The 12,839-nt window shown below is 38.7% G+C and overlaps 1 protein-coding gene and 1 long non-coding RNA gene across 6 annotated transcripts in view; both read right to left on the reverse strand.

The window, feature by feature from the left end:
* The window catches only part of LOC6507824 (serine-rich adhesin for platelets), a 105,246-nt gene that overhangs the window by 12,144 nt on the left and 80,263 nt on the right, over positions 1-12,839 (reverse strand). The window contains exon 1 of one of the 5 annotated variants that reach the window (XM_014909996.3): positions 461-593. The exons of 3 other annotated variants lie outside the window; for them this stretch is intronic. Coding sequence is in view for 1 of the 2 variants with exons in the window: in XM_032454098.2 (XP_032309989.1) it covers positions 11,282-11,289 (8 nt within the window). In the remaining variant the exon portion in view is untranslated. Of the gene's footprint in view, positions 1-460; positions 594-11,266; positions 11,290-12,839 lie in introns of those variants that run through there. One more of the 5 variants, XM_032454098.2, reaches the window with a different exon arrangement.
* Positions 562-3,596, reverse strand: LOC123257096. Its single transcript, XR_006507030.1, has 2 exons — positions 1,105-3,596; positions 562-695 (listed from the first exon to the last, which is right to left on the reverse strand). It is a non-coding gene; the product is annotated as an uncharacterized LOC123257096 (long non-coding RNA).

Below are 12,839 nucleotides of genomic sequence, written 5' to 3' on the forward strand. Positions count from 1 at the left end.
CCACTCGAAGGTGTTTGTTTGGCTTGGCCGGCTAAGTGTGAAAGGTTGTGTTTGTCATCATCACGCTTGCTAACAAAGTAAATTGGAGTAGAAACCAAGTTAGTGGGTTGTCGCTGATGAGGACCGGCGGGTGGGTAGCAGGGACTTGTAAGCGATTTTCGCACAAAGGGAAATCGTTTTGGCCAACAATGGAAAGGCCCAGGGATCCAACGAGGAGTTCAATTGAAGTGAAAATGCTCTGCCAGAGAAAACTAAGTCCAACCAAGGCCAGACAATTAATATTTAAATGAAATACTCCAACCACTTCTTAATCTCATTGTCCATTAGTGTATCTGGCCAAGATCCCGCGATTAAGAACTTCCTGGAGTATTTCCACTCGAACATCGATCTTTCACTGACGGAATTCCCCCATAAGATTTCGAATTGTCTTTCTCGCTTTTCATCCATCCCCGCCACTTACTTGCCTTTCTCTCTAACCGCTGATCCGCTTGGAGCACTTTCGTTTTTGCATCAATTCCACCAGCACAGGCCCAGTCACAGGCATATTTAAGAATTTTTTTGTTAAAATATTTAAACAGTTTGGTTTCTGTTTGCACACGAAGGTTATTTTTTAACTGGCATACATATACATATATTTATGTGGCATATATCGGTTTAAAGTTCTTTATTCTGTCTCTGGCTATTGTGTTTGCAAGCTGAAAAATTTGTTATGTTAATTTATGATTTGGTATTATGTGCGTTTGAGGGAAATTTCACTTTTGCGCTAACCACTCTGCTCCGGCAAACTGGCAATCATAAACAATCACGGACAATTTGCATTGCCTGCAATTAATTGTTGCGCTCGAATGCGCGCTCAAAAGTGAAACGGAAATGCCCGAAAATGGAAATCAGAAATCAAAAAATCAAAAATCGAAAATCCACACAAAAAATATATTTATACTGTAAAGCGAAAAGTAAACAGTTTGCAAATTGCAATTAATTTAACGTTCGATTTCGAGCGTTACGATACATTAATTATTTCGCAACGTGAATGAACTTGGCCAAAAGAGCTGCCCAGCTGCCAGTTTGCCAGTTTGCCATTTGCGCGAACAGAACGAAACTCACTTCACGGTCAGTCGACGAAACTTGACGAAAGCGTGGGATCGGCTGAGAGATCGGGACATACTATCCCGACTCTACCTATATAGATCTATATAGCGAACGTTGTGATCGCGGCGAACGCTGAAAGCGAACTGATCACAGACTCAAGCTTGAGACTCCAAAAGCCCCTCGACTTCGGCTACAATATGGTAGTCTTCGGCTTTGGGTCTCTTCGGGCGAAGAGAGCTGAACAGCTGATCGGAAGACTGCTCTGCAGCTGCTCTCTCCGCTTGCAATTCTTCTGGGGCTTCTTAATTGTCTGGGCGTCGCGCGATCGGTATCGGGGGTTTAACTTCATTATGAACAGAGCGGCAGCATGTGGCAGAGCCGCATCTTTCCACTTACAAGCTGATGACAAATTTGTGATAAGAAATTTTGGAAAAATCTGATTTAATTAATTTGAATGGAAAAGGGACACAGACCTAGAGGGCCGGAGGGCTGGAGGGAAGTGTAAGATGATACACAGAGAATAAATTGAATCATTTAATGTGTTTTGAGTCGATTGATTTCCCACTAGAGGCTCTAAATTTTAGAGGAATAAAATATTGTCCTCGTTTTATTACTTATTTCTTAGTTTAATTGTTGTCGGCACTTTCAAAGCTCTATTTACGAGTGGAAAAAATGCTTTAAAAAAAGGCAATCGGAGAGGAATATTCGCATATTTGCTCCTCTTCACAATATTTAAATTAATTTACGACTTAAATGTATTTGTTCCTTTGCCTATTCAGCGGTTGAGTCAATTGATTTGTTTTCTGGGAAGGGGTTTGTCAGCCCAGTAACCTTCAAAGAATCAGAAAGAGTCACATATTGGCAATCCGATAAGGTTACAATGAGATTAGACCACAAACTGTGGGAATTATCTATCCCTTTTGGCATTTCCACGGAAATTTATTAACCTTGAAAGTAAAAACATGGACAACCTTTATTTTTAACAATCTCACGTAACTTGGTCGAAAATAAATCGATTTAGGCAAAATCTTTCCACGCTTCTTTGAAGCTTTCAAGCACTCCCCATCGTATTATTTTGGTTACCTAATCCCACGACCCATTCTGGCAATTATCAGTCCTTATAGCTAGTTATAACACACGTTTCTTCCCCCAGCCCATGCTGGCCACACATTTTATTGCCCAAATCGAGACAGACAATTGCCGAAAACTTTTAATTCCAATCGAAGTTCGTGTGGTTTTTATTTTTCTTGCCGCCCCTCTCGAGCCACGAAATTCTAGATATTGTTTAAATTGGCTGACCCAACGTACTTTAAGTGCCAAAAAGAACAACAGAATGGAAATAAAAAGCAGCTCCAATTGCCTTTCGAGGTGTTTCATGTTGTTTTGGACACGCTCCACGCTCTCTTTGGCAGTGGTAATTTTTAATTTGATGATTAATCGATAACCGTCGGCGACTTTCGGGCCATTGTACTGAACCGAAGAAACTGGGGGAAACAACAATCAAAGAGATCCAACCAGCTAAGTCAAGCCAAGCTCCACAGACCCGTGGTGATTGCATGTGATTAGAATTTTTAATAAGCCATCTCCAAAGTATCGGGCTCAAGCTCCAGCTCAAGAGCCTCACTCTGCCCACACAACATTCTCGGATAAAGATCTCTTTAGGCATTTGGGATCACTCGGTGGTAAGGTGATGGTGTCGGTGGTGCTGGGGAGATGGTGATGTGATGATCATGAATATGATGCTCGGTTGGGGGCAAATGTTTTCACCCGCTATAGGAAACAAGAAAAACCGAAAGTGCAGGGAAACTTTCACTTCAGTTCCTACAGAATATTGCATAATGCTCCACGACCTTTGGCTAATCATCATCAGCAAACGCAGTACAACTTTCTTTCGGGCCATGAGAAAAAATGCATCGTTTCTCGCCTAGAGAATTCTATCATTTTGGATTGTCATTTATCATTGGAATTTTCGGGTTATGTTTTCCATTTGGTCTTGTGACTGACGCCTCAAATAGAAACCAAATGGAGTCTCCTCCTTCCCCAAAAAAAAAAAAACTGATTATATTGCCTAATGAATCAAATGTGTGAAAATGCAAAACAGCTGCAAAAAATCTTTCCGCATCCCAGTAGACCTTGTCCCCAATTATGTGATTCCCTCTTAAAAATCTGGCGCCACAGCCAATGGCTGGCAAAACAAATCAATCAAATGTGGCAAACATTGTAAAATGTGTCGCATGGCCTCTACATAACCCTGGTTCAATTTTTTTGTGCTGCTGCCTCCCAGAAGCTGGGGCGCCAATCTATTGCGAATAATATGCAAATTGCGTCAAACGTTTTGGCGGCAAAACTTGAAAGGCAGAAATCACTTTTGACATGCGACATCATGGGAGGAACCATAAACATGGGGTTGGCCGAATTTCTTGTGAAACTTGTCAAAATATATTATCCAATCTTGAATGCCAAAGTTGAGATTACAAAACTATTGAAATAATTTTGGTGCTAATTTTTGTACGCTATTCTACTATAAGATACTGTTGTTCTAATGTTTTTAGAGCATCCCATAAGTGGGCTTTGGAATATCTTCTCACAAATTGTCGGAAATTGATAAGAAAAGCGGCAAGTGAGATTTTATTGGCATTGCGAATTTATTCTCAGGCCCCAATCTGCAAAGCAAAGTGGGACAAGAGAGCAAACTGGTACGAAAAAAATGGTTGCACAATGAGCACATTAACCCCATAAAGCCCCGCACTAACAATGCTGCACTTGACAGTTGCACTCGAATTTATGGTTTTGATATTTAAATAAAATAAACCCAAATACGGAATTTCCAACACAGCCTCATTAAGAGTGCGGAGTTTCGGGTGGGAGTTATGCGTTGTCTTAACCATCGAATGGTGGAACTTTAATGGATTAGATTCGAGCCGTTCGATTTCCATGATAATCTTCAGTTTGTTTTCCAACTAATAAACATAAATACCCCGCAATAGATCCATAAACATCAATTGAAAAACACTAAAAATCGTTGTACCATAAAAGCGCAAGGTTTACGAGGATCTTTGTTCGCAAAAAGAGACATTAAAGTCGTAGAAATATTAATAAATTCTGCAGACAAAAGCTGGCATAAATTTCAATCAGTTGGGGCAACTAAAAAAATATTCCATTAAAAACAATTAAATTCAATTTTTTTCAAATAGCCCAAAGGAGCAAGAACACAATAAAAACTATATCCACTGCATAAAATGCCATAAACATAAATTAGCAAAACAATAATTGTACTCTAAAAAAGGGTGCTTCAAGTTTTTCTTAAGGCTTGCTAATAATGGTTATAACAATATAATAAACATTTTATTCTTTTCCATAAACCAGTAGTCTTTGTGGTCCTGAGTAGTAGCTGAGATTTTCTTCTTAAAAATCTTTGGTAATTTCAAGACTATTTCATGTATTTTTTGGGGAAATCCCCTTCTGAAGTTGACCTTTAAAGTGCCGACTGCCTATCGACCAAGTTCACATGGCTGCGATTCTGGTCAGACTATCATGTATTAGAAAGTAAACAAAACCGAATTGCCAATTGGTTTTTGGGGCTAAAAAGAGGAGGGCGTGGTCTTGGCGAGGACACACCTAAAATATCAACAGATTGGAGTTGTTAGGGCCTCTATTTTGGGCTGGGTTTCATTTCTGTGGCGGGGACCTTTTTGGCAATTCTTTTTGGCCAACAAGTGGCATTTGTTGTTGCTGTTTCTGGCATTGCAGCTTAGTTTTGATTGTACGAGTATTTTTGCTTTTAATTAATTTGGCTTGTCTGCTCGGGGCTTTTAATGAATCCCCTCTCTGTTCGCTTTTATTTTCTTTAATTAGACTGATCGTGTTTCGTTCGAATTGATTTTGATGCATTTGACATTTTAGCAGAGCAGAGATTGGAAATTGACGCAGTTGGGGCTCGGCAGCTTACAAATATCAACAGAAATAATCAGACTAAAAATAACACTATTAATCACGAGGTAAATAAATGTATTAAACAATTTTAATCACTACTTCATGGCAAAAAAAGCCTGATGCTGATAATCAAATATTTATCAATCAGGAGAAAAAAGGATTGATTAATAAAGCAACAAAATATATATATATAAAAATATTTATAAAATATGCACAGCTTTGACCGCAAGAATTTAATTAAAATAAATCATTTAATTAATAAAAGCGGCAAGAAATCGTGCCACATTCCGCTTAATATATTAATGAACATATTTAATGTGGTTCAAAAGCAAACAATTGAAGTGGATAATTTGCCTGGCCTGGTAGATGGGTGGAAACAAAAAACTCCGCCACTGATTAAAAGCAATTGTTTTATTAATAATAATTCAGTTTCTCAATTTGGCGGACTTGTAGTTTCAGCATGGAGCGAGCTATGATTTGAATCGTTTACTGAGAATTTCTTCTCGTTCGATTCACTTTTCAATTATCTAAATTAAAAAATTCCTTTGCCATGTTTCTCGCACTTCATTTATTTTATATTATTGTGCAGTTTTTGTTTTCATTGTTGTTTGCTAATTTGTTACACTACAGACTGATTGCTTTTGCCGTTTCCATTCGGCAAGGTCGCCGGCGATGCAAAGATACAGATACACCCTCGAGATACTCGCGGTCTGGGAACTCTGCTGACAAATGAGCTTGTCGCAAGTGGCAAGTGGAAGTTGTTCCGATAGCTCTGGTATTTTATCAATGGATCGTTATCGTTCGCAGGTTCAGTTTGCTCTTTTTTTCCGAAGACCTTGGTGGAGGATTTGTCATCAGCTTTTGTGATGAAATTTAACTGACATTCAGTCAGGGTTAATGTCAAAATTGAGACCTATTAGAGCCGATTAATGATTGTATTTCTTCGCGATCTGATTCCACTATTATTGCTCACTAATTGAGAGGTTAAAATGAAATAATGAATATAAGTAGACTCCCTTCAGAGCAATATGGTGCAATACTTTCGATTCATTCAACTTTAAAAATGCAAATGCTGATGATAAACTTTTTATTTACTTGTCACTCAACTGGGATCGTGATTAAAGGTGCGAAAAGGTGAAGTTACCCCCTTCGAGTATTGCGAGTAATAAAAATCGAGATTTGCATTTAAATCAAAGCCGAACTGAAGCCACACACAGAGCCGCTCTGGGATAGGGACTCAACCCCGGGGCATCGACAGGAGGTCCGGACTCCGGAGGTTCATAATTTATACTTTTGCCTAATTTCTAAGCGCCAACACTGCACTCACACCGGGACATAAATCAAAGTTTGCATAAAAACTGCATAATTCACCGAAATGTCAAGTTTCGAATGCCGCGGATCCTGTTAAGGTGGCAAAAACGGTTAGGAATAAAATGGTAAAAAATTGGTAGCCCTCTCAGAGGTCTCTCCATGTCACTCAAAATAAAAGAGAAATATAAAAAACGAGTCTAAAAAGGGGGGATCAGTGGGTGGAAGTGGGTGATGCTAATGCAGAAACATTTTCACTGGGACTTTGGCGGGTCACGATTTATCATCATTTGACAAAAAGGGAACAGAGCGGTAAACGGTATTTTCGGCTTGCCAGTTTTCCCTGTTTTCCTTGGCTTTCCTTGGTTTTCCCATTTTCCTATTGTTGGCCGCTGCTGCTACTCGTCGGGGCGGTCTTTCTCAAACAAAATGCAAAGGGAATCAGAGCCAGGGAAACTCTCTTGTAGCTGCTGACACTTAACGTGTCATTTGAACATTTTATTAGACTTGACAATGAACTTTTGAACCAGAGGGGTAGAGGTTTAAACCGAAACACTAACATGGTGGCGGGTGGCTAAACAAAAAGCCCAAACAACACAAGCTTAACTTTCACATTGACATCTGCTGGAAGAAGAACAGAAGAGTTGTGGGAAAAATCCTAACTTACAAACGGTAGAATATGATAAATAAAAATCCTTTGAGTCATTTATCAAGAGAAACCACAAGCTTGGCTCGTTTTTTATTCGTACAATGGCTGGCTGTGGCCAACAGGGCGTATGAAACCACTTCAAAAGCTCAAATAACCTTTATTTAAATGCACTTTTATCCCCTCTCGAGATCTTCGTTCGCCAGTAGCTCTCCGGGCCAATCAGTAGCCAATGGATACACCCACCAGTGGGCCAGAAACAAACAAACAAAATATAAAGATCACCCACACTCGGTGAGAACACGAAACATGGCCCGTTTAGGCAATTTATCAGACAAACGTTTATAGAAACTATTTCGAATGTATTTTAAATGTTAGCTTGTTACACTGAAATAAAATGCGATGATAATGATTTTTTGTTAAGAAAATAAATAGTTTATGTTTTTAATATATTAAATGATTCAATACTAGCTTCCAGATTTTTGAACATTTAACTCAATTCAACTCTATTTTCTCTCTGTGCACTAAAATCCACCTACAATTTATTGAGGCCAGAAAACATTTCTCAATGTTCGATGTTCGCTGGGTATCTTGGCCTTTTTCGAGGCCCTCCACTCGATTCGAAATAAATCTTATCAAATTAAGTCGAGACAACAACCGGGGAGCTGTTAAGTCGTAGGCGTGAGTTAGTCGCACCAAATCGAACTACACGGCGCGAAAGAGATAGTGGAACGCTGTGCGATAGAGAGGGCGATCGGGTGGTGGAGTGGGCGTTCATCCGAGGGCTTGTCTTGGGTTTGTTTTTTTGGGTTTTTCTCCTTTGTGTTAACTGGGCTTGGGTCTCATTTTGGGATTGGGCAATTGACTTGACCAACTTAACTCAACTCCCTTGCCAAAAACGAGATACAAAAAAAAAAAAAACACGAAAAAATTGGGCAAATTAATTAAGCCATTTCAACAATTTTGCTTTGCACATGAAATTGCTGGCAAATTAAATTGTTTAAATTTAATTTTCGTTGACGGAACCGAAAAGTATTTTCAGGAAGAAGGTTGCCAAATACCTTCAGCTATTTATCTAACAATTCGATTCACGTTTTGTCGTTATGGAAAATAAATAAATAAATATATGTACGTAGTATTGCATCTTTTTTTCTGATCAGGAAGCAAGAGTAAAGGGCTCCAGACATCGTCACATCTCCAATTACAGTGGTCCACATACCAAGCGGCTCACCAACCAAAAAAAAGTGAGTAAAAAATGTGGAGAAATAATAACCGTCTCGCCGCCACAGTCGGACAAAAAAATAAAAAATAAAGTTCATGAAAAATATAAAAGAAAAGAAAAAGTATTGCCTTGCGGCTGGCAAAAATATTTGACAACAACAAAAGCCATGACTCCGACTGACTGCTGATCGATCAAATTTCGTCTGCGGGGCAATCATTGGGAGATCATACGGAACGAAGAGTTTAAGTTAATGGGTTAAGAGTTATTTTGGTCAGATTTGTGACACACTTTGTGTTGACACGGATTTTTTGTTAACCATCGGATTTCACTGCTTTTGTGACACTCGCATTTTTTGTTGATGAGAAGTTATTTGGCAAAAAAAATGGTCAGAAAATCATGGCTTAAAAGCAATAAAAATTATTAACTTGTTGAGCCCAGTAACTAGATCCTCAAGCCACTTAAAATTTGTCATTTTTATCCAACTAATTTCAGGTGTCTCTTTCATAATCGCCACCTAATCGAGCATTCATGGCTTTTGTAGATCTTGCACCAATTGTATGCTGCGAACCCATCGATAACTTTCTCGATCCCCAAAGCAGACAAAACAATTGCAGCCAATTAATTTGTCATAACCGAAAAATCGCCCCAAATCGTTTCTTTCTTCACAATTATGTTGTTAGAGCTCGCCCCGAAATAGATATCGAGCGAGTGATAACTATGCAAACCGCCATTGTCGGTAACCACCCCACCCCATACTGCATTCAAAAAGGCACCCACAATGCTCAGATGTCCAACAATTATAAATAACAACAGAAATTATAATGCACGGAGTCTTCAAATCGAATCGAAATGAAGAAAAATAAGTTGGGGGATACACGAGAAAACGAGATAGATACGAAACGAAATGCAACAATTGCAGGGGCCGGCAGTTTCGACTTGAGGTTCGACTTGAACTGGGATTTCAAATTCGGAGCTCCGAAGAGCAAATTGCATAATTATTGCTACAAATGAAGCTGAGAAAGTGGTACCGTTTGAATCGTGATAAAGCGATAATTTTCCCCCGCGCCACCCATCGCAAGAGCCATCGAAAATGCATTTCACTTTCAGGTTGGCAAACAAAACAAAACCGACTGTATTATTATGAAATCTCGAATGGAAAAGAGTCTGTGGAAAAAAGCAAGGAAAACAACAAGAGTCGCCCACGCGAAAACAGCTATAAATTCAAATTCAAAGATGCAATTGCAAAAAAGTATCTAGCTTTTGTTTCTGACTTTGATTTTTTCTCTCCCCTTTCCCGTTGGTAGTTTCAAGACCGAGTTCAAAGTTGGCGATTCATTTAAATCATTTTATTTTTCGCTGCGGTTATGTCTTCTTCGTTTCGCCATGGCGGGGGGCTTTATTGCATTTTCATGCAGCGGCGACCAGAAAAGTAGGAAACAAATGAGGAAAGTGATACAAACACGAGTTTTGTGGCTACTCATCCTCATAAATGGCCTTTTCATTTTCATCGCAAATGTGGCTAATCATTGTAGGAGTTGCTCTGACGGCCACTGGGGGAGGGAATCTAAGTTTCGAGCTGTCGGAAGCTTGTTTGCAGATTTGACAAGCTTTGGGGCAATGAAAGGTAACATGCACAGCACCTCAGGGCTAATTAAAACATATGACACGCCCCCCCAAAATCGAGGCAGGAAGTCCACCCCCACTGCCCCACTGGGGGATGTCTCTTTGCAACGTAACAGCTTACTTAACATGCATGGATTGCCATTCCGATGGATGTCCACCTCCCTTCAGGTTCAAGATGCAATTTGCATGGCCAGTGGCTACGGGGGATGATCTATGTATGTATGTGCTTTAAAAATAATTAAATTTCTGCTTAAAAGACAAAAAAAAAACAGAAAACTGCAAGCTTGTTTCCTTGTTTCATTCACAACAATGTTACAAAAAAAAACACAACCGACTGATTAAGCAGAAAAAGAACATTAACAATCAGCTCTTAAAAAACAGTTTAATAATTCCATATTAATTTGTTCGTCTGATGCAATGGGTAATTATTTCGTTTTCTGAATGCAAGCATTTCTACAGTAGCTGCTTTATTATGAAAGGAAATTTGCCATGGCAATTGTATTTTTTGCTGGCTGTATATTTTTTTCGGCTACTGTTTAATAGCCGCGGGACATTTCTGAAGTAAAAAATGTGAAAAAAGTGTGTTAATCCCGCCCAACGGTTGTTGAGGCAACCCAGTTATAAAGTCTCCCCAGTCTCCCACTCCCAAGTTGGGTTTTTGTTCCTCATTGCCTTTGGGCTGGGATTAAGTTTCATTATTTTCAGCTTAATTATTTTACAAGCAGAAATTAAAAAGCAGTGAAAAAAGTTGATAAGTCTGTTGGTTTTGTTGCCTTAGCTGTTGACAGCTGCACTCTTATCTGGAAAATTGCCCACAGGCATCGAAGCTTGGAAAAATCTGCACCGAAATTAACAGAAAATATTTTTTCTTTACACTTAAGGGCTTCACAGCCATAAAGAAGCACTGGGAAAAATTATTAAATTAAATAGTTGAAATACTAGCTTCTTATAAAGGTTTTCTTTAATATTTTCTTGGAATATAGATATTTTTCTCAGTGCCTATCCAGGTTGGAAGCGGGCGAGTGGGTGCGCGGATACCTGGCATCTATAAATAGACTGCGATTGCTATTTACGTGCATGTGTCCATGCAGGTTCCTTGGAAAAATGTTGTCTAGGACAAGTTGCCAGGGCCCTCAGAGCTGTGTGGGTGGGGGAGGGGGTTTTGGAGATGGGGATTGGGGATTGGGAAGAACTTAAGAGCCTGGAGATGATCGAAGGAGAGGGGGAAGAATTCGATCCCATGCATCATAGACAGATGCTGTTAAATTGATAGCGTGCACTCTTCGCTTTGGCTGTGTTTGTTGCATGTCTTGACGGTTTTTATTTTATTTTTAAGTTGGCGAAAGAAACCTATAGCCCAAGCGCTTTTTAGGTGTGGTTCTCTACAGAATATAATGTTTAATAATATTTTAGCTTACCCCTATAGCGGTTTATGCGCAACATTTTAAAAAGAATTATTTTTAATTACCTGTAAAGAAAGAATGGGAAATAATTAGTTAGTTTATTAATATAGATCCAGATGTTTACTTAAGAAATAAACTACATTGTATATTATTTCCCTAATGGCTTATAATTTCATTTTAAGTAAATCTGGACCCAGAATAAGAATCAAAAGTCTCAGGAAGTGAGGGTATAGATCTGGTATTGAGCTCCCTTGGCGATAAGTGGAAATTCCTTTTATTGAGTTGCCTTTTCTTCTGGTCTTTTTCTTTGTTATTTTTTTTTTCGCTTGTTAGCCAGGAGATTGTGTCCAAGCTGGAGCCGAACTTCGATGGGTGCGGCTGCGATTGCAATTGCAAAAAAAAATAACGAAAAAAATAAAATAAAATGCCAATAAATTTATTTTTAATTTCTCCCATCTTATAAATATTTGTCGGCCCACACATTGCATAACTCGAGCCATGAAACCCATTGAAATCAATCAAGCTGAAGAGCTAAACCTCAAATAACTCGAACCTCCGGAGAGACTCATCTCCGGAGTCCGGATCAGCTCATCAATTTGATCGCCGCTGCTTTAATTATTGACAATTTATCAATCTAACGGCGAGTGTTATACAATTGAAAACCCTTCAGTCGCTTTCTTTTTTCCTCACACTACTCTTTCCCCGGCCTTTTTTCATTGCCAAAAATTTGTCTGCCTGGCGCTGCTTGGGCTCTTTGTTGCCATGAATCGAGTGCAATTTGTTTTAATATTTTTCAAATAAATAAATAATGCGGGCCAGAGCCAGAGCCATAGTCAGAGCCAGAGCCATTCAGCGGCGAAAATTTATTCGAAATTTCTTTTAGCATTTGTTCATAATTAATTACTTAACATTAGCAACGGCGCTGGACTCGATTGGTGGCAATTTTAATTCGGTATTTTATTCGTGAGCTTTTTAATTTGTTCATTTTTGTTATTATTGTTGTTGTTTTTTTTTAACGGAGTATGCCATGAGCGTTTTTTGGGTTTTTCCTTAAGAGTTTGCATGTGCAAAGTTCATTTAATATTAATTGCAAAACTCACTTTAAGCCAGGGAAATGGTAGAAGTAATAAAATAAGCAAAAATATTCCAAGAATTTGGTGGTGAAGACATGGAGTTTTTACTCGAACTTGTCACGATATGACGAATAATTTAAGAGCTCTACTAAAAAATATAAACTCTTAATTGAATAGTTTCCAAAGCACATCTTAATAAGACTGTTTCCTTTTTTCATAGAGTTTGTAATAAAAATAAATTGCTAATTTCAGGATGGTTCTCATCCCGAGATGAAGTCTGGATTTCCCATAATTAAGCCGATAAGTTGTTGTCACTTGTTGTTGTCACTCGAACTTGTCACGATATGACGAATAATTTAAGAGCTCTACTAAAAAATATAAACTCTTAATTGAATAGTTTCCAAAGCACATCTTAATAAGACTGTTTCCTTTTTTCATAGAGTTTGTAATAAAAATAAATTGCTAATTTCAGGATGGTTCTCATCCCGAGATGAAGTCTGGATTTCCCATAATTAAGCCGATAAGTTATCGCGATCATCGCT

Source organism: Drosophila ananassae, chromosome 2R (assembly GCF_017639315.1).
Source record: "Drosophila ananassae strain 14024-0371.13 chromosome 2R, ASM1763931v2, whole genome shotgun sequence".
Taxonomy (NCBI): domain Eukaryota; kingdom Metazoa; phylum Arthropoda; class Insecta; order Diptera; family Drosophilidae; genus Drosophila; species Drosophila ananassae.